Raw genomic sequence first — 19,358 nt, forward strand, 5'->3', positions numbered from 1 at the left:
CGTCTCCCCTCTGGTCTTCCACACATTCTTGGCCTCTCAGGGGTCCCCAGGCCCTGTTCGGGAACCAGCGTCTGAGTGTGTTGCTGTATACTGGTGACAAGGGAAGAAATAAGCCAGGTGGTCCTCAAACCCTCACTGGTGCTGGGCCCCCTTCCCTCCTCACTTCAGCCTAGTCGGGCTTGGGGGGTCGTGAGGGACGGCTCAGGCCTCCTTACCTCTCTCCGGGCCACTCCACGCACACCCACCCACACGCCACGGAGAAAAACGCGCCCAGGAAGTGTAGGTGACAGGCCTGCGAGGGCCTGGAGAGTCGGGTGGGCGGAGGGGCTGGTTACTCCAGGCCTTCGGCAGGCCCCGCCTACAGCTCCGCCCCCACACCCTGGCCCCGCCCGCCCCGCCCAGCGCCCTCGGGCCGACTTTGCTCTGAGCTGAGGCTTTGAGCGGCAGCTGGGGCGGCAGCTGGGGCGGCAGGTGAGGCGGCCTCTCTGTTCCCTGGCGGTGTCTGTGTGTCCACCTGGTGCCAGGTGCTCAGACCCGAGGGCAGGGGAGGGCGCTGGGCGTCACGGTAGCCCCGGGCGGGGCTCAGCTGCCGGAGGGCTCTCAGGACCGGCTCTGGACGCGGGTCCCAGCCTCGACATCCCTCGAGTCTGCTCCCAGCCAGGCCCGGGCCTGCAGGAGTCCCTGCGGGGCCCAGCTGGGCCTGGATGGAGCTTCTCCCGCTGCCGTCTCAGCCCTCACTGTTCCTGCTGCTGCTGCTGCTGCCGCCGCTGCTGGCCACAGGGTCCTGGCAGTGCCCGCACACCTCCTTCGCTGCCTTGCGCGATTTTGACGTGGAGTACGAGGTGCCCAGCTTCTTGGCCGGAGCTCCGGTGCAGGCCGTAACGACCTACGAGGGCGGCGAGGACGGGAGTGCAGTGTTCGTGGCTACACGCAATCGCCTGTACGTGCTTGGGCCTGGCCTGCAGCCGGTAGAGAGCCTGGCCACGGGCCCTGTTGGGGACCCTGGCTGCCAGACATGTGCAGCCTGTGGCCCGAGCCCCCACGGCCCACAGGAAGACACAGATGCACAGGTGCTGGTACTGGAGCCCGCGCTGCCCGCCCTGGTCAGCTGCGGCTCGAGCCTGCATGGCCGCTGCTTCCTGCACGAGCTTCAGCCCAGAGGGACAGCCTTGCACCTGGCACCGCCAGTCTGCCTCTTCTCCGCCCACCACAACCGACCTGAGGAGTGCCCTGACTGTGTGGCCAGCCCTCTGGGCACCGTCGTGACCGTGGTTGAGCAGGGCCATGCCTCCTACTTCTACTCAGCATCCTCGCTGGACGAGTCGGTGGCCGCGAGCTTCAGCCCCCGCTCAGTGTCCATCCGGCGCCTCAAGGCCGATGCCTCAGGATTCGCACCCGGCTTTGCAGCACTGTCGGTGCTGCCCCAGCATCTGGCTTCCTACCCTATCGAGTACGTGTACAGCTTCCGCGCCGGCGACTTTGTCTATTTCCTGACCGTGCAGCGGGTCAGCGAGACAGCCCCCCCGGGCGCCTTGCACTCGCGCCTGGCACGGCTCAGCGCTGCTGAGCCCGACCTGGACGACTACCGTGAGCTGGTCCTCGACTGCCGATTTGCGCCCAAACGCCGGCGCCGCAGGGCCTCTGAGGGAGGACAGCCCTACCCGGTACTGAGAGCCGCCCACACGGCTCCCGTGGGCAGCCGGTTGGCCACGGAGCTGAGCATCACCGAGGGCCAGGAAGTTCTATTTGGAGTCTTCTCGGCTCAGAGAGACAGCAGCCCCGGTGTGAGTCCCAACTCTGTCGTCTGTGCCTTTCCCATCGACCTGGTGGACACTCTCATCGAGCAGGGTGTGAAGCGCTGCTGTGAGTCTCCTGTCCTCCACGGCCTGCAGCGAGGCCTCAACTTCTTCCAGTCGCCCAGTTTTTGCCCCAACCCGGTGAGCAGAAAGGAGGGACCCTCACCTGGGAGCAGGTGGCTGAATCCAGTGAGCGGGGCTGAGAGGGGAAAGGGGAGGAGGGGAGAAGTTTTCTCTTCCACCCAGTTCCTTAGCACTGGGGCAGCGGCGTGGAGTGGTGCCGGGGTGCGGGGATCAGCCAAGCCCAGGCTACCTTGGAGGTTCACCTCCCAGCCAGGCTAGCCCCTATTGCTCCTCCATTTTGCTCTTTCACCCTCTCAGTTACCATGGCCTCTGATTTTTTAGGTAGTTTCCCAGATTGTGTGAGAACCAGCTTGCATCACAACTGTCTCTTGCAGACACACTGCCAAACTCCGGGTAGAAGGATGGGATCCCCTCCTACCGGCCCACCACACATTCCCTCAGGCACATACACAGAGAAACAGCCCCCCACACGGCAGATGCTAACAGAGTCACACAGATACAGCTGCTCACCAACACAGTTCTGTTTTCCCTTTGGAAGCACTTGTTTTGTTCTGCTCTCCAAAGAGGGTGGGCAGGAGTTGTCAGAGAAAGCCCCCACCCCCAATTCAGGGAGCCTTCTGGGCCTTGGAAGTTTGGGGGCTTGTCCAAGAGCCTCCATGGCTTGGGCTTCACTGACACACTCATCCCCGATTGTTCTCTATGGGAGTTCTCTGTGGGGAGGATGTAGGACATGGTGGAGGCGGCTTGGCTCTTGTAAATTCCAGGAGGCTCACCCCAGTCTTGTGCAAGCAACTGTAAACATCTGGGGATGAGTAAAGCCTTAGGAAGGGGTGGTTGGAATTGGTTCACCACTAAGGAGTCCCAGGCTTTCTTCCACTATAGTCGGGGCCCTGCTCCAGTTTCCCTTCTCACCCCAGGCAGGAGGTCTCCCAGCCCATGCTGAACTGGGGGCTCTTTCCAGCAGGCCCTACCCAGGTTCTCTCCAGCCATGGTGTCAGGGAGCTGGAGGAGAGACAAACAGGACATTCGTTAAAAGATGCTGAGGATAAAACCCAAACCGACCCTTTAGAGCCATTGAAACAGTCCTACCCTAGCTTATAAGAGATTAAACCAAGGCAACGGGGTGAACAGCCTTAGAGGAGTGGTCTTTCAGTGAGCTGACTCACAGGCACTGCTCTCAGAGTCTTTGGTTGCCCTGTGGCCCTGGCCCTTCTGTGACATTCCCCACTGATTCCTTTCTAGCTCTTATTGATGCCTCAGACGTGGGAGGAGAACTTAACAGACAGCGAGGAGTGGGCGATTTCCAGCCTCACTCCCTCAGCTGAGTCTCTCTGGGTTGCAGAGACCCTAGGGGTGGAGGGCCCTCGTCTGGGCCTGGGCAGCCCCGCCTGCCCTCCTCGCTTTCCCTCGGGGAGTCAGAACCTCTCCCTGACTTGGCTGGTGGTCAGTAGGTCAGAAGACAGCCAGCATGAGTTGGCAGTGCCAGGTTCTAGGAGGACTGATCTCAAGATGGCTCACAAGCTGGCCAGGCCCCTGGGAGGTGTGTGAACCAGCCTATACTGTGTTTGCTTGGTGACGGGGCACGTAGTCTCCAGGGCTACACCCACTGTGTGCTGATTGTGGCTGGCCTCAGGAAGCCTGTGGGGCTCTTATCTGGCACCTGCCCTCTGTGGGTTCAGGTAGGGTTTAAGTCTGGAGCAGTCACCCTCCTCTGTGGGGCCCTGGACACTTGAGTCATGTTTTCAGGAGCCATGGGCTCATAGACAAGCCTGGAAACCCAGAGCTAAGACCCTGGAACCCAGGGGCAAGCAGACAGGGGTGTGGCCCTGACTGGAGTAGGGCCTCTTTTCCACCCCTCAGCCTCACCTGTCCCTGAGTCATGCTGAAAACACCTGGATGGCTTCCGGCGAAGGCCAGGCCCCTTTCACTGCCTCAAGTGAGGACAGAGTCCCAGTTCCCACCCACCCAGGCTACAGACGAAGAGTGTGTAGAGTTTCTGCGCCCAGCTCTGCACCCCCAGGGCTCCTGATCAGCACCGAGGTCTGAGCACTAGGTTAAGCATACTTGGTTTGATGGGAGCCTCAGGGCTAGCAAGGGAAGGTCCCAAGCAGCTAGGGCTACTAGCCCTGCCTGCGCTTTGCACTCACCTCCAAAACCTTGCATTTTTACCCTGATCTGATTTCTCAGAAGCTTCCACAGTCCTGCCTTGGAGCCTTGAGTGCAGCCCCTCAAACACCTTCCCGTTAAGAGCAGAGGAGAGGTGTCTCACAATCCCTGGGGCCTAGCCTTCAGGCCTCGGTTTTCCCCTTTTGTACCCTGAAGGGGATCCAGGTAGCAGCTGGAGGTGCAGGGAGATCTTTGGAATCTCAGGGAGAAGGACCATGTTACCAATCCCATGCTGGCTCAGTTACCTTCAGAGTTTAGCCACCTTACACTGGAGAGGAAACAGAAGCCCAGGCTGAAGTGCAGGGCATAACCGGCAGGGGGCGGAAGAGGACTGGTCAAGAGCTCGGACTTCTTACTGGCTCCTTTCCTGAGAGGCTGTAAGACCCCGGACAAGTGACCAAATACACTCTGAGCCCATTTCCCTATCTGCAAAATGGGAGTGGTGAGAGCACCCACTTTATAGGGCGGTTGTGAGGACGGAATGGGGTTGGGCCCGTAAGACTCTAAGTCATTATCAGAATGAACATGGCAGGTCAGAGCAAGGCATAGGAGAAGCCGGTCTTCCAGCCTTCTTTCCTGGCCTCTGAGAGACCCATAGGTGGAAGGGGGCAGGTAAGTGGCAGGCGTGGGGCCTTATCTAGCTAAGCTAGGTAAGGGATGGGGGTTTGGGCTGCTGTGGTCACTGACAGAGGTGATGAGCCCTGACCCCTTCCCTGGCCCTCCCCAGCCTGGCCTGGAGGCCCCCAGCCACAACACCAGCTGCCATCACTTCCCTCTCCTGGTCAGCGGCAGCCTATTACGTGTGGACCTCTTCAACGGGCTGCTAGGACCAGTGCAGGTCACTGCACTGCACGTGACACGCCTCGACAATGTCACAGTGGCCCACATGGGCACAGCCGATGGGCGCATCCTACAGGTAGGACTCCCACCATCTCCATGGCTCCCTGTCCCTGGGTCCCCATCCGCATTTCCATTTTGCTCACAGCTGACCTGTCCCAGGTGGAACTGGCCAGATCTCTCAACTACTTGCTGTATGTGTCCAATTTCTCACTGGGCAGCAACGGGCAGCCCACGCAACGGGATGTCAGTCGCCTCGGAGACCACCTGTTCTTTGCCTCTGGGGACCAGGTAAGGTGGGACTGGGGTCAGGCCTGGAGCCAGGACTGTGGGAGCATAGCCCCTCCATCCAATCCCGCCACCCTGACCTACAATAACCAGGGCGTCTATGGGGTCTGGTTCCCCCTCCCAGCACCCCTGAGCCACCTGTCTGCCACTCCAAGGTCTTCCAGGTACCTATCCAGGGCCCGGGCTGCCGCCACTTCCTCACCTGTGGGAGTTGTCTGCGGGCACAGCGTTTCATGGGCTGTGGCTGGTGTGGTGACATGTGTGGCCGGCAGAAGGAGTGTCCTGGCTCCTGGCAACAGGATCATTGCCCACCTGAGCTTACTGAGGTATGACTTGCTTGGCAGGGCACAGGTAAGGGTGGGACAAGCTAGGCCTGGGGTGGGGCTCAGCATGTCTTTTTAAAATTTTTTAAATACTATTTCTTTTAGTTTCTTTTTTTTTTTTTTAAAGATTTATTTATTTAAGAGAGAGCGCGAGTGCATATGTACACGTGAGCGGGGAAGGGGGAGAGGGAGAGAATCTTAAGCAGACTCCCTGCTGAGGGTGGAGCCCAACATGGGGCTTGATCCCACAACCCTGAGATCATGACCTGAGCCAAAATCAAGAGTCTGACGTCCCCCCAGGCGGGGGGTCAGCATGTCTTAACCATGATCCTCAGGCCTGGAATGTCCTCAGTATCGCCAAGAAGGGTATTCTTGGTAGAGAGGATGACACATGCAGAGACTTGGAGGCAGAAAAGTGCCTGAGTGAGGACTAGGGAGTGGCCTAGGGGACTGGAGGGAGGGCAAGCAAGGGGCATGACCAAAAACTCTGGGGAAAGCAGACAGCTGAGAGCCCTGACCCACACAAGGGACTCAGGCTCTCTCCCCCTCTTCAGTTCTACCCGCAGAGTGGACCCCGAAGGGGCAGCACAAGGCTGACCCTGTGTGGCTCCAACTTCTACCTGAACCCTGCTGATCTGGTGCGTGAGGGCACCCATCAAGTCACCGTGGGCCAAAGTCCCTGCCGATTGGACAGTTCAAACCTCAGGTATAATCTGGTCTCTGCCCTTTCTGTCCCTGACAGGGGTGACCAAGCAGCCCCTTCCCTCTGAGACCCTGTCTTCTGCTTGCTGGGGGCAAGGAGGTAGGAGGCAAGCTGCAGTGGTTCTGGCTGCTTGGTGTCTGAGGAGACATCTCTGTCCCTTCTTGAGCCTGTATATGCCCTACCCATCTGTGGAGTCGTGGAACTGGGCAAGGTTAGTCCCTGCCTCACCAGATCCTGCCTACCCTGGAGGAAGGGGAGTGAAGAGATGCCGTCTTTGGCCTCAGGGCAGACCTGATATGTGGTAGGCATGCACCCAAGCCTGTGTGACCCCTGACTGACCTTGGATTCCCCTGGTGCCCTAGACCAGTGCCCCGGAAAAACCTTGTAGAGGAGCTTGAGTGTGAGGTGGAGCCCTCGGACATGCAGCCAGCTGGACCAGCCAATATCAGCCTCACCGTGACCGACATGCCCCCAGGCAAGCACTTCCGGATAGATGGCACCTCCATGCTACAAGGCTTCTCTTTCATGGTGAGGCCACCTTGCCTTGTCTGTGCCCTTGGCCAGCCGGGCAATATGGGCAGTGAGGGGCTTGGAGTGGAAGGCCTCTTATGCCAAGCTAAGCCACCTCCATACCCTCTTAGGAGCCAGTGCTGACATCAGTAAAACCCCTCTTTGGCCCACGGGCAGGGGGTACCCGCCTCACCCTTGAAGGCAAGGGCCTGTCTCTAGGCACCAGCCAGGCTGTGCTGGTCAATGGGACTGAGTGCCCACTGGAACGGTAAGTGCCAACAGGCCAGGGGAGGGGAGGCTACAGGGCACCCCCCCCCCCGGGGAGCCCTTACCACGTGGGACTTGGATCCTGCCAGGGCAGAGAGAGGAGCGCTCAGTCATATGGTCAGTGTAGGGAGCAGGTCCAGGAAGAAGGCTCTGTTGCCCCCTTCAGCCCAGAGGCGGTCTGGGGATGGTGAGACAGCCCATCACAGAGTTTATTAGCTCCAACCAAGGCTGTGGGGAACGTGTTCCCACCCCGCCTTCTTGGAAGACTTAATGGCCCCATCTTCAAACAGACCCACCGAGTATGGGCAGGTTGGGATGACCAACAGAGGAACTGGGAGGGATTGGCCGACCCTTGGAGAAGGTAGGTCTGGCCATCACGGAGGGTGATCCTGAGCCCAATCCCCCACCCCGTTCTGCAGGGTCATCGAGGGGCAGCTTTTATGCACCACGCCCCCTGGGGCGGCTACGGCCAGCGTTCCCATTCACCTGCAGGTGGGGGGCGCTGTGGTGCCTGGCTCCTGGAACTTCCACTACCTGGAAGACCCTGTTGTGCTGGGCATCAGCCCCAACTGTGGCTACATGTAAGTGCCACCCCCTTGCCCGCTCTGGTCTCCTAGGAATGAGGGAGCCAGCCCGAGAGAGCACCCTAAGCCCACCACACTGCTCTGCTCCACAGTGGCTCCCACGTCACCATCCGTGGCCAGCATCTGACTTCGGCGTGGCGCCTAGTGCTGTCATTCCATGATGGGCTTAGGGCAGTGGAAAACAGGGTGAGTGGGCACGGGCAGCTGCCAAGTGGGCACTAGCCAGGAGGGAGGAAGGCTGAGTTCCAGCTCTACCCCACGCTGGGCTGAGGAGACCGGGGTGGCGGGAGATGGAACGCCTGGCTAACCACTCTTGCCTGGGCCCCAGCAGTGTGAGGGGCAGCTCCCGGAGCAGCACTCGTGCCACCTGCCCGAATATGTGGTCCGAAGCCCCCAGGGGTGGGTGACGGGGAACCTGAGCGCCCGGGGGGATGGAGCTGCTGGCTTCACACTGCCAGGCTTTCGCTTCCTGCCCCCACCACATCCACCCAGCATTGACCTGGCTCCACTGAAGCCTGAGGAGCATGCCATTAAGTTTGAGGTAAGCGTGGGGGATGGAGGGCAGGGACGGTGGAGGGTTAGGGCTGAAGCCTTGCCCAAAGGAGATGGGGGCACTGGCCAGTCCTCATGACTGTCTCTGCAGTATATTGGGCTGGGCGCAGTGGCTGATTGTGTGGATGTGAACGTGACCGTGGATGGTAAGAGCTGCCAGCATGAGCTCTGGGGAGATGTGGTCATCTGCCCCCTGCCCCCCTCCCTGCAACTCGACAAGGACGGTGTCCCCCTGCAGGTAGGCAGCTCAGCTGGCCCTCCACGGGAGACGTGGGCCGGGGCTTGCAGGCTGGGCCTGAGCTGCTACCTGCCCCCAGGTCTGCGTGGATGATGAATGTCACATCCTGGGCAGGGTGGTACGGCCGGGCCTGGAGGGGGTCCCCCAGGGGCTACTCCTCGGTCTCCTGCTGGCCCTGCTCCTGCTTGTGGCTGTGCTGGCTGCTGCGCTGATCTTCAGCTACTGGCGGAGGAAACAGCTAGGTGAGCTCTCCACTCCCCTCCCGACTCAGCCTGTACCCCCAAACCATGGCCTCTCCAAGTCTCTGTATCCTCTTTCTGCCCAGGCCTTGGCGGTCTGCCCACACCCCCTGGGTACAGGGCAGACCGCCAAGTCATTGGGCTTCAGCCCTAACCCTCCACCGTCCCTGCCCTCCATCCCCCACGCAGATTAGGCGGGCATGGGTGGGCTGCAGGCTCTGTCACCGTGTAGCTGCTGCTTGTTTTTAATGTCAGATTGGCCAGTTGGTGCTCTGGGGTTTGGTTGCTGGTGACAGCATGTGGTGTGCACCCCAGGCCATTGGGGCCCCCTCACCATCTCCCCTTCACCATTGGGGCACTGGAGAGGCTGGCCACCAAGGGCTGTCTTTCCACAGTCCTCTCTCTAAACCCAGGCGACCTGGTGTCCTTGGACCGGAGGGCCGGAGCCGTGCCCTTGCCTGTGCTCCGCTTGGGCTCTGACTACAGAAATGGCCTTGGTGAGCTGGGGGAAGCGCTGAAAGCTAGAGCCACACCCTCTACTCCACAGGCCCCTCACTCCATCTCCTCCACAGCAGCCCCTGATGCCGATGGTCCGGATGGTCCGGATTCCACCACCCGGGACCACAAAGCGTCCTCCTCAGACAGTGGGGATGGGTCCTGCGTCCCACTGCTGCGGACAGCATCCATCCAGCTTGGGGACTTGGACTCTGCGCTCCTGGCCGAAGTCAAGGATGTGCTGATCCCCCATGAGCGGGTGGTCACCCACAGTGACCGAGTCATTGGCAAAGGTGTGGGGGCCAAGACAGGTGGGGCTGGGGCACAGATGGAGTCCTGAGATGGCATGGGCTCAAGGGACATTTAGGCAGGACTCCGCTCTGGCCTTTTCACCAAGCTTTGTGACCTTGGGAATACCACAGAACCTCTCTGAGCCTCCATTTGCTCACCTGTGGAGTAGGAAATCATTCTGTCTTCAGTGGATTCTGGGGCAGATTAGGCGGGCATGGGTGGGCTGCAGGCTCTGTCACCGTGTAGCTGCTGCTTGTTTTTAATGTCAGATTGGCCAGTTGGTGCTCTGGGGTTTGGTTGCTGGTGACAGCATGTGGTGTGCACCCCAGGCCATTGGGGCCCCCTCACCATCTCCCCTTCACCAGGCCACTTTGGAGTTGTCTATCATGGAGAATACATAGACAAGGACCAGAATCGAATCCACTGTGCCATCAAGTCGCTGAGTCGTAAGTGGGGAAGAGGCCAGGACGGTCCCCGGCCCTGCTGTGCTCCCCCACCTTGCTGAGTGACCCAGAGCAGGAGACCTTTCTTCTCCATTTCCCCATCTGACCCTGGCAGAGGGTCTCCCTGGTCTGAGCCTGACTCCAGCCACCCTGCAGGCATCACGGAGGTGCAGGAGGTAGAGGCCTTCCTGCGCGAGGGGCTGCTCATGCGTGGTCTGCACCACCGAAACGTGCTGGCTCTCATCGGTATCATGCTGCCACCGGAAGGGCTGCCCCGTGTGCTGCTTCCCTACATGCGCCATGGAGACCTGCTTCAGTTCATCCGCTCTCCCCAGCGGGTCCGTGCTCAGGTGGCCCAGGGCAGGCGGGGGGAGGCGGGGAGGGGGTCAGGAGACGTGGGCAGTGGCTGGGGATGCGTTGCTAAGCCCTTGCTTACTGACTCACCTGTGGCCCCCAGAATCCCACAGTGAAGGACCTCATCAGCTTTGGCCTTCAGGTAGCCCGCGGCATGGAGTACCTGGCAGAGCAGAAGTTTGTGCATAGGGACCTGGCTGCTCGGAACTGCATGTGAGGGGCCAGAGCATTTGGGGTGAAGCAAGGGGGGCAGGGCACCAGGGTGTGCAGCTGCCTAAAGGCACCTCAGGGAAGGGCCCCCACTCCAGCCCTTGCTGTGCAGCCCTCGGCATGTCCACCCTTCTCCGGCCCTCTGTTTTTCTGTCTGCCCTGCGCAGGCTTAGATTGGACACTGTGGCTCTGAAGCCCTGTGAAGGCCTGGAACAAATGGGTTCAGGGCCTGGTGGGGGCCAGTCCTGAGTGTTATTTCCCTCCCACCCTCAGGCTGGACGAGTCATTCACTGTCAAGGTGGCTGACTTTGGCCTGGCCCGCGACATCCTGGACAAGGAGTACTACAGCGTTCGACAGTGCCGCCATGCTCGCCTCCCTGTCAAATGGATGGCACTGGAGAGCCTGCAGACCTACAGATTCACCACCAAGTCTGACGTGGTGAGGCCACACCTGTCCCAGAGTCCACAAGGCCTCAGTGTCCTGGGAGAGCCCTTGGCCTTGCCCATTCAGCTCCAGCTGATGATCTGAGTCCTGGGAGTCCCCAAGCTGAGCAGCCCCCCACACAGCCCATTTGCCCACCTCTGGAGCAGGTCTAAGATGGACTCCTCTTGCCAGGGCACGAGGGGGCTGTGAACTCATTGGCTCCTTGCCGACAATACAGGGCCTTCCCAGGCCCAACTCTGGGCAGGGTCAGGTGGTAAGAAGAGACTGAGGGAAGATGCTTATGAGGTATTGAGGAGTGGGCTCTGATTGATTTCCAGCTGGAGGGTTCTGGGAGGTAGAGGACCTGGGGGGCCCACCTGCCCCCAAATTTGGGGTAAGAGTTGAGTCTCCTCTCCCCTTCCCACAGTGGTCGTTTGGTGTGCTGCTATGGGAGCTGCTGACACGGGGCGCCCCACCATACCCCCACATTGACCCTTTCGACCTCACTCAATTCCTGGCCCAGGGTCGGCGCCTGCCCCAGCCTGAGTATTGCCCCAGTTCTCTGTGAGTATGCGGAGGTGGAGGTGGGAGGGAGTTGGGCCCCAGAAACAAGGGAGGAGCAGGAGACAAAGCTCTCGGCTGGCTCTCTGACTGATCCTCTGGTCGACCTGGAAAGGGCCCCTCTCTGGGCCTCAGTTTCCTCATCTGTGGACCGGTTCCACCCCCATTTGGGGCTGAGTGCTGGAAGGATATCATGGTTGCCATGGTAACGGTACTCCCCACTCAGAGTCTGGGTTGAGGCCAGTGATTTGATTTCTCAGCACTCCTCTCACCCCACCCCCGCCAAGGGGGCCTGTTTTCCATCTTTTCCATTCACTTAACCTCAAGGAAAGGTTCCATTAGCTCCCACACTAGCCCCCTCCACATCTCCAGATCAGGATTTTTCCCTACTGAATATAGTTTCAGATTCCCTGTTCCCAAGGCACGGTGGCAGCTGCTTTGTCCCCGTGCCTGCCCGGTGGGTCTATGCGAGGGTTCAGCTGCGGAAGTGGTCCGCGTGCCTTGCCCGTGCCCAGGGCTTTGTGGTTAGGACAGGAAGAACCAGGTCACAGGTAAAGGTGGTTGATGACTCCTGTCTCAGGCTGTGTTCCAAAAGGGTATGAGTAACCCTTCCTCCGGCCCTGCCTGCCTTGGGTTTGATCTTTATTTTTCGTTTCACTAGTGCATCTGGTCTGAAGTAAGGGAAATCACCTTTACCGCCCATCTGCCCCGCCGGGTCAGGTTCCCTGAGAGAGCCTCTGAGCAGGGGCTATATGGACCGGGGGTTTCTTGGTAGACTGGGGGCCAGGGAAGCGGGACTGGGCTGGGGGAGAAGCTGGGCTGCCATGCCCTGTGATGCAGCAGAGGCTGTAGCCCATCCCACAGCGGCTGCTTGATCTGGGGTGGCTCTTCGGAGTATTACAAAATTTAGATCAAGGGGCCTGGTCCCGGGACTAGACATTAGTAAGTCACTGGTCACAGTGAGAGCTTGGGGAAGGCAGCTGTCTTCTGCCTAGGGCACTTCCTAGGGAGGGCTTCAGCAAGAGCCGGCAGCCGCCGCTGGGATCTGAGTGGACCGCCACAGCATCCATTAGACCAGGCCAAGTCCATTCTCCTCTCGAGGCCTCAGTTTCCTCATCTGTAAAGTTGGGATGATGACAGTACCACTGTCAGAGAGTCTGAGAATTAGGAGATTATTGTGTGCAGGGCACTTAGTGTCACTTAAGGCAGGGATGGCATTTCCAAGATGAAGAAGCACGTATTAGGACCCACCAGGCAAACCCAGAGAAACACAGCTTGGGAATCACGGTGCCACTGGGGCCACCCCCCACGTCCGAGGCTCAGGACTTCTAATCCCCATTTCACCGGACACGGGCTTCCTTCCTAAAAGACATAACTGTGATAGCTCACGAACTGCGCCCTAAGCTATGCACTTTACCCGCGTCCTCCCACCCTCTGCCCCAACAGCTCTGTGATCAGGGCACGATCCAGAGGCACAGAGAGCCTAAGGAACTTGCCCAAGATCACACTGTTCAGGTCACTGGGCACGGCAGTCCAAGCTCTTAACCTTCGGGACAACTGGGCCTCTGCCAGGTGGGGAGGCAGGACTGGAACAGCAATCCGCAAGGCTGAGAAGAGCCGCCCCTGACTGGGCAGCGCTCGGCAGTAGGCCCTGTCACCTGTCCTCATCGCTGTGTGGCCTGCCCTCGGGGATTCACAGCGGGTGGGCCGCCCGGAATCTCCAGCTGGGGATGCACCCTGCTCTGACATGGCCCTCCCCCCACAGGTATGCTGTGATGCAACGCTGCTGGGCTTCGGACCCGGCGGTGAGACCCACCTTCGCGGTGCTGGTGGAGGAAGTGGTGCACGTGGTGGCCAGGCTGCTCGGGGACCACTACGTGCAGCTGCCTGCAGCCTACGTGAACGTGGGCCCTGGTGCCTCGGATGAGGCCAGCAAGCCCCTGGGACAGTCGCAGACCACGCCTGTGCACAGGAGCATGGGTCGGCCCCGGCCTCTCTCAGAGCCACCGCAGCCCACGTGACCCCAGCCCGAGGCAGGCCCCAGGGACCGGCCCTGCCTAGCAGCCAGGGAGTTCGTCCCAACCTGCCTCTGGGCCCTGCCAGGCCCGGGGCAGCCCAAGCTGGCCTCTGTCCTGTCTCTGCCCCTGAACCTTCAGGGGCGACCCGAGGGAGCAGGGCCCCTTGGCCCCTCACTCCACAGAGGGAGCAGTGGGGTGATCCTCGATGCAATGAGTATTTATGGGGTATCCGGTGTGTGCCCGACCTGCTGGGCACAGGAGACTCAACAGTGACCGCACAGGCACTGGCCCTTGAACTAGTAAATGAACAAACGGATATTCGAGTGCAAATTGTGGTCAGTGCTCTGAAAGAGAGGCAGGCTGCTTTGAGGGAATGGAGGGCAGCTTTAGAGAGAGACTAGAGGTGAGGGAAGCCTCCCTAGGAGGTGACATTTCTGCTAAGGCCCTGTCAGGTGGGAACTGTGCCAGAAGCAGAGGTGTGGGAAGAGAGCTTTGGGCGAAGTGAGCAGCACATTCAAAGACTCTGGGGCTGGAAACAGGTAGGGTCAGCAAGAAGGCTCCAGGGAACAGGAAGGGCAGGGCAAGGCCCCGATCCAGGTTACAGGGCCCTGGGGACTTCTTGATGGAACCAAGAAGGGTGGGTTGAGTACCCAGGCGTGCAGTAGCCAGCCCGTGTCTGTCCCTTTCTAGCCCTTCTCAGAGCTCGCTGCTCCACCTGCAGCTCCCCTCACACATATACAGACCCCTCCCCCCCACACACTATCAGGGCATGGAGACCAGTTCCGCTGTTCCCCCCAAATCCTGCCAGCATTGCCCTTGCAGCCTTGAGAGAGATGAGCCAGCAACAAGGCCTCAGCTCCACACTTTCAAGGCACCAGCTTCAAGATGCTGGATGGCCCAGGCTATTTATACTCGTCAAGGCCACCACACAACAGCCACTAGAGGGGCAGACGCCACCGGAGAGCAAGAACAGTTTCCTCCTCATGCTGCTCCTCTCCCACACCCTGGATGCTAAAGGGGGCGGCTGGCATGCCAGTGACGGGGCCCAGGGTGTGCATCGTGGTCATTCTCATTCCTCTGTCTTGCTCAGGACCCCTGTGGCCTCCATCCTGCCAGTTGGGAGACCCCAGCTCACCCTAAGGGGAGCAAGCTCCCTCTCCTGTGAGTTCCCAGCTCTTTGCCCTGTCACACATGGAACCCTGGGTTTGGAGGAAGAGCTCCCTGGTAGATTGAGTGGGGGTTTCCTTGGGAATGGAGCTGCCCAGCTGTTCTCTACCCATATTGCTGCCTACACTGTCATCTCAGGCCAAAGGAGGCCCTGCCATGGGGAGCCTAAGGACCCCGAGGACATGTGGATAAAGCTTAAAAGGAGGCTCTTCTGCTCAAGCGCAGGGTTCCAAAGATCAGGGGTCTATGATCTGGAGAGGTAGAGATGGACTCTGCCTGTTTACCACTGTACCTCTGATCCTCACTCAGACCTAGAGGAGGTTTTGTAGGCTTGCATGCTCAGCCAGGGACCTCTGGTCCGTGTGTGTGTGTGTGTGTGTGTGTGTGTGTGTGTGTGTGTGTGTAGGGGGAATCCTTTGTGTCTCCCTGAGGTTGGAAGAAAGATGAGTGGAATGTCCTAGAGTACCCCCCCAGCTGTAGTCCCCATACTAGTTAGAAAGGGCTGTTTCCATCTCTCCAACTTGCAGTCCTCCTGCCCTGACCTCATCCTGGGGATCTGAAGAGAGCTCCCAGCCTTGGGTGGGGAGTGAGGAGAAGGCCCAGAGGCCTCTCTGAAGCTGGACTGAGGCTCCTTTCCCACTGAGCCTCTGAAGTTCATGGACCACTGGCTCGCCTGCTCATAAGAGAGGGGGTCTGTGCCTGGGAGGGGAGCTTAGCAGGAGAGGGTTCTCAGAAAAGGGTGATAGGGGACAGCTCAGGGGGTGTCAGCTTTTCTGTGCAACCACAATATCGGACTTCGGACATATTTCTGAGCCAGGGGCCTCCAAGGCCAGGATTCTCCAGAGAGGGACCCCAGTTAAGCAGGTGCTTGGGCCCCTGGATCATGGTACAGCTGCACCTCCTCCTCCCAGCGCTACAGCCCCCAGGCTCTGAGCTCCATCCTCAGAGCCACCTGAGTAGTCGCAAGTCCCGCTGGAGTGTCAGGAACTAGAACTGCTTCAGGGTTTCAAATTCTTGAAGGGGCCCCCAGGGAGAAGAGAAAAGGAGGGTTAGTTCTAGGCCCCCAGATGGGCTGGGGGAGACAGAAGGTTTCCGAGTGGCTTCCAGGGCCAGCGAAGGCTGAGCTGCCTTTCCCCTGGGGGAGGCCTGAGTAGTATCTCAGCCACGGTGGGTGGCCGGTGCAACGGGAAGGTTGCTGGTGGCCATGGTGGGCCTAGGCCTGCCACTAGGGTGGGATGGGGTGAGCAGAGGCTTCTCTTGGGGCTTTGGAAGTCCAGTCTTCTACCATGAGCTGTGGAGAGCAGGTACCAGCTCTCTGGCCTCATCTCCCTCTATCGCAGCCCAGTGGGGCTGGGGGCAAGCAGGTGCCGGTAAAGGTTGGAGGGAGGCCAGGATGGGAGCTGGGGCCAAGGAAGCTGCAGATGACTCACAGCCTCCTGACTGCCCATTGGTGTCACTGTTGTCTGGCACCTGGAGAGCAGGCATGGGGCCGACCGACCTGCTTTGATGGGGGGCCATGGGTCTGGTCTGAGATCCTCCTTAGGCCTCAATCCCAGCCTTTCAGAGAATTTTCCCAGGGATCCCAAGGCCCTCTGGGGTCACACCTGAGAGCTCCAGATATTGACCCGTTCCAAACCTTGGGATCTTCTGGGACACTGGCCTCACCAGTCACTCCCTCCGTGCAGCCCATGAGGCCACAGGTCCACCAGTGGTGCTACTTCATTTGCCTATAGGAGAGAGCAGGACCCCAGTGCCAGGTTCGGGGAGGGGGGGCATGGCTGCTGCTGGGAGTGTCTGAGGCTCAGAGAGGCCCAGGCTGCATCCCACAATTACTGCCTCTGCCTGGGGAGAAGCAGCCCCAGGAATCGGTAGCCGAGCACGGAGCCCCATCTACCTGGCCCTGATGAAGAACACCTTTTATTCCATGCTGGGACTGGAGAACTCCCCTCTGTGAAGACCCAGGATCTGAGCATCTCTTCACTCAGAGCCTCTGCTCTGGCCCTGTGAGGGTCCAACCAGCCCAGAGGTGGAGCTACACCAGCCCAGAGGAGTGGGGATGACTCGGTGAAGGGCCCCCAGTATTCCCCATCTGGTACAGAGGGGCCGGCTGAGCCACGTTCTCTCCTGCCACTCTTTTGAGGTTTGTTCCAGGCAGGGTTTTTAACCCAACGAGTGAGATGCCAGAAGAGCCTGGGCAGCTGTGACATTCACATCCGGCTGTGGTAGCTTCCTGGGTGGGCTGGGTTCTTCAGGCTTAAGGATGGTGACCTGGAGCCATGGCCTTCATGCTTGGTCCTCCCCTGGTGGGAGTCCTTGGCCCAAAGCTTGGCAGGAGATGCCCAGCAGTTGGCAGGGCTTGCCTGACCCCGCTCAGTCCATAGGTGTGACACCTGGATCCCAGCCATCTCACTCTGATATCCTTAGAAATGACTGTTTCTCCTGAACGCCCCAGCCCCATCAGTCCATCCCAGATAGGAACTCACAGCTCCAGGCTCTATAAGGGAGGGTGGCTCTGCTCCTGAGCCTCCCCACAGCCTCTGCATCTTGTTCTCTATCCCTCCAATGCCCTGAGCATCTTTCTGTCCCTGGTTCCAGGATATTCAGGCTAGGCCTAGCAGGGACGGTCACAGTGCCCTTTAGAGGGAGACACCGAGATCACACTCTTCTTGCAGGATGAGAATCCCAAGATCATTCTGGGATTGTGCCCTACCATTGCTACTCATTCCCCTACAACTTCTACTCCACCCATCTGGCAGCCTTGACCTTATCAGGGAAACAGGGGCACTTACGGCCCTGACAGCCTGCCCTTGCTGGGCCTGTGACAGGAGGCCCTGGTTGTCCCTGTTGCTCCGCGGAAGCTCAGATGTGAGGCCCGTGGTGGTTCCTATTTTGAACTCAGGTGGTAGGAGCTGAGGGAAGTTGCTGCATCCTTGGGGCTCAGCAAGGGCAGAGGCAGAGGGAGCTCATGAGGCTCCCGATGCCAGGGGCATCCTTGCCTTCTCTCCTCTGTTCCCTCTCATGTTGGTTTAGCCGCCTGCATGCCCACTTGTGGTCAGTCTTGGCCTGGGCACTTGGGATCTGGGAACATATCAGGAAAGGCAGGGGACTCAGAGCAGGATCCCAGGATCGTCAGTCAGCTGGGAGTCAGTGCTCACTTCCCCATGTCACGAGCCTCACCTGTGCAGCCCGGACCGTAGCGACTTAGAGGCTCTCAAGAAGCCAGCTCCTCTCCTGGACTCCACGGTGGTACCAGCTTCAGCCAGGCATCAGTCCTGCTGGCGTGTTCCTCCCAGCTGGGGGGCCACCTCTTCGAAGGGGAAAAAGAATCCTTTGGGCAGCCCCAGTCACCCTTCCCACATGGCCCCTTGCCCACGGGCTCTGACCCAGCCACCTGTTCTTAAAGTTGCCCCCTCCCTCCACGGGGCCTGGGTTCTTCAAGGACCCCAAGGGAGGGCAGATCTCAGCTCCTCTCTGCAGATGTGGTCAGAGGTCTCTTCCCAATAGTCGTGGAATGATGTGTGCTTCCAGAAGCACTTCCTTTGTCCCCACCTAGTTTGGCTCCCGGCTGGGGATGCTGCTGGCCTCAGCCCCGGGCCCTCAGGGCGCCTGTGCCCTCGCCCTCCCTCCGGGCTGGTGCGGCTGGCCATCTTTCACGCAGAGTTACGTAAGCTTGAGTCAATTGGAGCTCAGAGCAGTTCATTGTGGGCTATTTTTAAGCTGTAACACGTCTCAGCAGAGGGGTCACTGCACCACGGCTTGCAGGGAAGGTTGTTTAAACATCTGTTATTTAAATTTCCTATGCCTTAGAGCTCAAAAGCCACATCCTCCTGGCACTCCTGGATCTGCATTCCACATTCCAGATTAGGAGTAGATTATCACCCCTCATCCCACCAAGGGCTCCCCTGGGGCTGGAGTTCTCTGCACCCTGGCTGTCTTCCTTCGGGGTCAGGCAGGGAGACCAGGCAGGAGGAGGGCCCCGCTGCCTCTCTGGAATGAGTGCACCCTGGCCAGGACAGGCTTCAGGGAAGCAGGATGTTAGTGCTCAGAGGTCACTTGGATAGCCCCAGGGAGGAGGGTCAGGAGAGGGAAACACAGAACACAACCGAACAGTCTGTGGAGCCAGGAGACCAAGGGTGCTTCCTTCCTCCCTGAGGGCCTCGGTTTCTCGTTAGTACCCCGAGCAGGTTGGAGCACAACGTCCTTTTAGGTCTTTTCAGAAGCCTGCCTTTACCTGGGCTGTGCTTCTACCCAGAAGGCCCTCCCTTCACAGATCTAAATGCTACCCATCTGCATCCTCAGGGTCTGGCGCAGGAGGGCTGGTGTATGAGCTCCTGGACGGTGGGCATAAACCTCTGGGGAAACAGGCCTTGCTTTTCACTCCACTACCAAGTGGTTGCCTCCGCTGGGAGCCCTTTATGGCAACTTTTGATCCTAGATTTTTGGAGATATCCAGAGTCTTCCCAGGGCACAGGGAGGGGAAGACAGGTAGACTGGAAGAGTGCAGGGCCAAGGATTTGACAGAGCTGTTTCCTGAGAACACAAAGAAGCCAAAAATACAGGTGCATTGGAGAATCAGGTCTGGGAGACTTGGCTAGTCCTGGAACCTTCCCTTTCCCCTCGATGCCCTTCCTGCCCACCACCCGCAAGACATCCTAGGTCGGAGGGTTCTAGCCTGATCCACAAGGAAGAATGGTTTCTCAGAGTACCCTGACTCCATCTCCTGAAGCCTGACCCTCTCCACAAGGGTCAGGGCCTTTCCCCAAGGCCTGATCAGAGAGGGCCAGGTGAGGTGTGAGAGGAGGTGATGT

The 19,358-nt window shown here is 59.4% G+C and overlaps 1 protein-coding gene across 5 annotated transcripts; it reads left to right on the plus strand.

Annotated features, from left to right (window-relative positions):
* Positions 1-453: 453 nt before the first annotated feature.
* MST1R (macrophage stimulating 1 receptor) lies at positions 454-13,741 on the plus strand. Of its 5 annotated transcripts, none has more exons than XM_044917113.1 (20): positions 454-1,937; positions 4,774-4,962; positions 5,046-5,174; positions 5,327-5,497; positions 6,049-6,200; positions 6,560-6,725; positions 6,839-6,975; positions 7,394-7,555; positions 7,651-7,744; positions 7,887-8,099; positions 8,202-8,348; positions 8,428-8,590; positions 9,001-9,084; positions 9,160-9,375; positions 9,739-9,819; positions 9,973-10,154; positions 10,274-10,383; positions 10,654-10,819; positions 11,232-11,368; positions 13,131-13,741. In XM_044917113.1, exons 1-20 carry the CDS (start codon positions 705-707, stop codon positions 13,384-13,386), a joined length of 4,188 nt encoding a protein of 1,395 aa, XP_044773048.1. In that variant the 5' UTR covers positions 454-704; the 3' UTR covers positions 13,387-13,741. The 5 variants fall into 5 exon arrangements, with proteins under 5 accessions (XP_044773048.1, XP_044773053.1, XP_044773047.1 ...); XM_044917118.1 differs by having other exon boundaries at positions 9,163-9,375; XM_044917112.1 differs by having other exon boundaries at positions 7,890-8,099; positions 8,983-9,084.
* Positions 13,742-19,358: the final 5,617 nt, after the last annotated feature.

Source organism: Neomonachus schauinslandi, chromosome 1 (assembly GCF_002201575.2).
Source record: "Neomonachus schauinslandi chromosome 1, ASM220157v2, whole genome shotgun sequence".
Taxonomy (NCBI): Eukaryota; Metazoa; Chordata; class Mammalia; order Carnivora; family Phocidae; genus Neomonachus; species Neomonachus schauinslandi.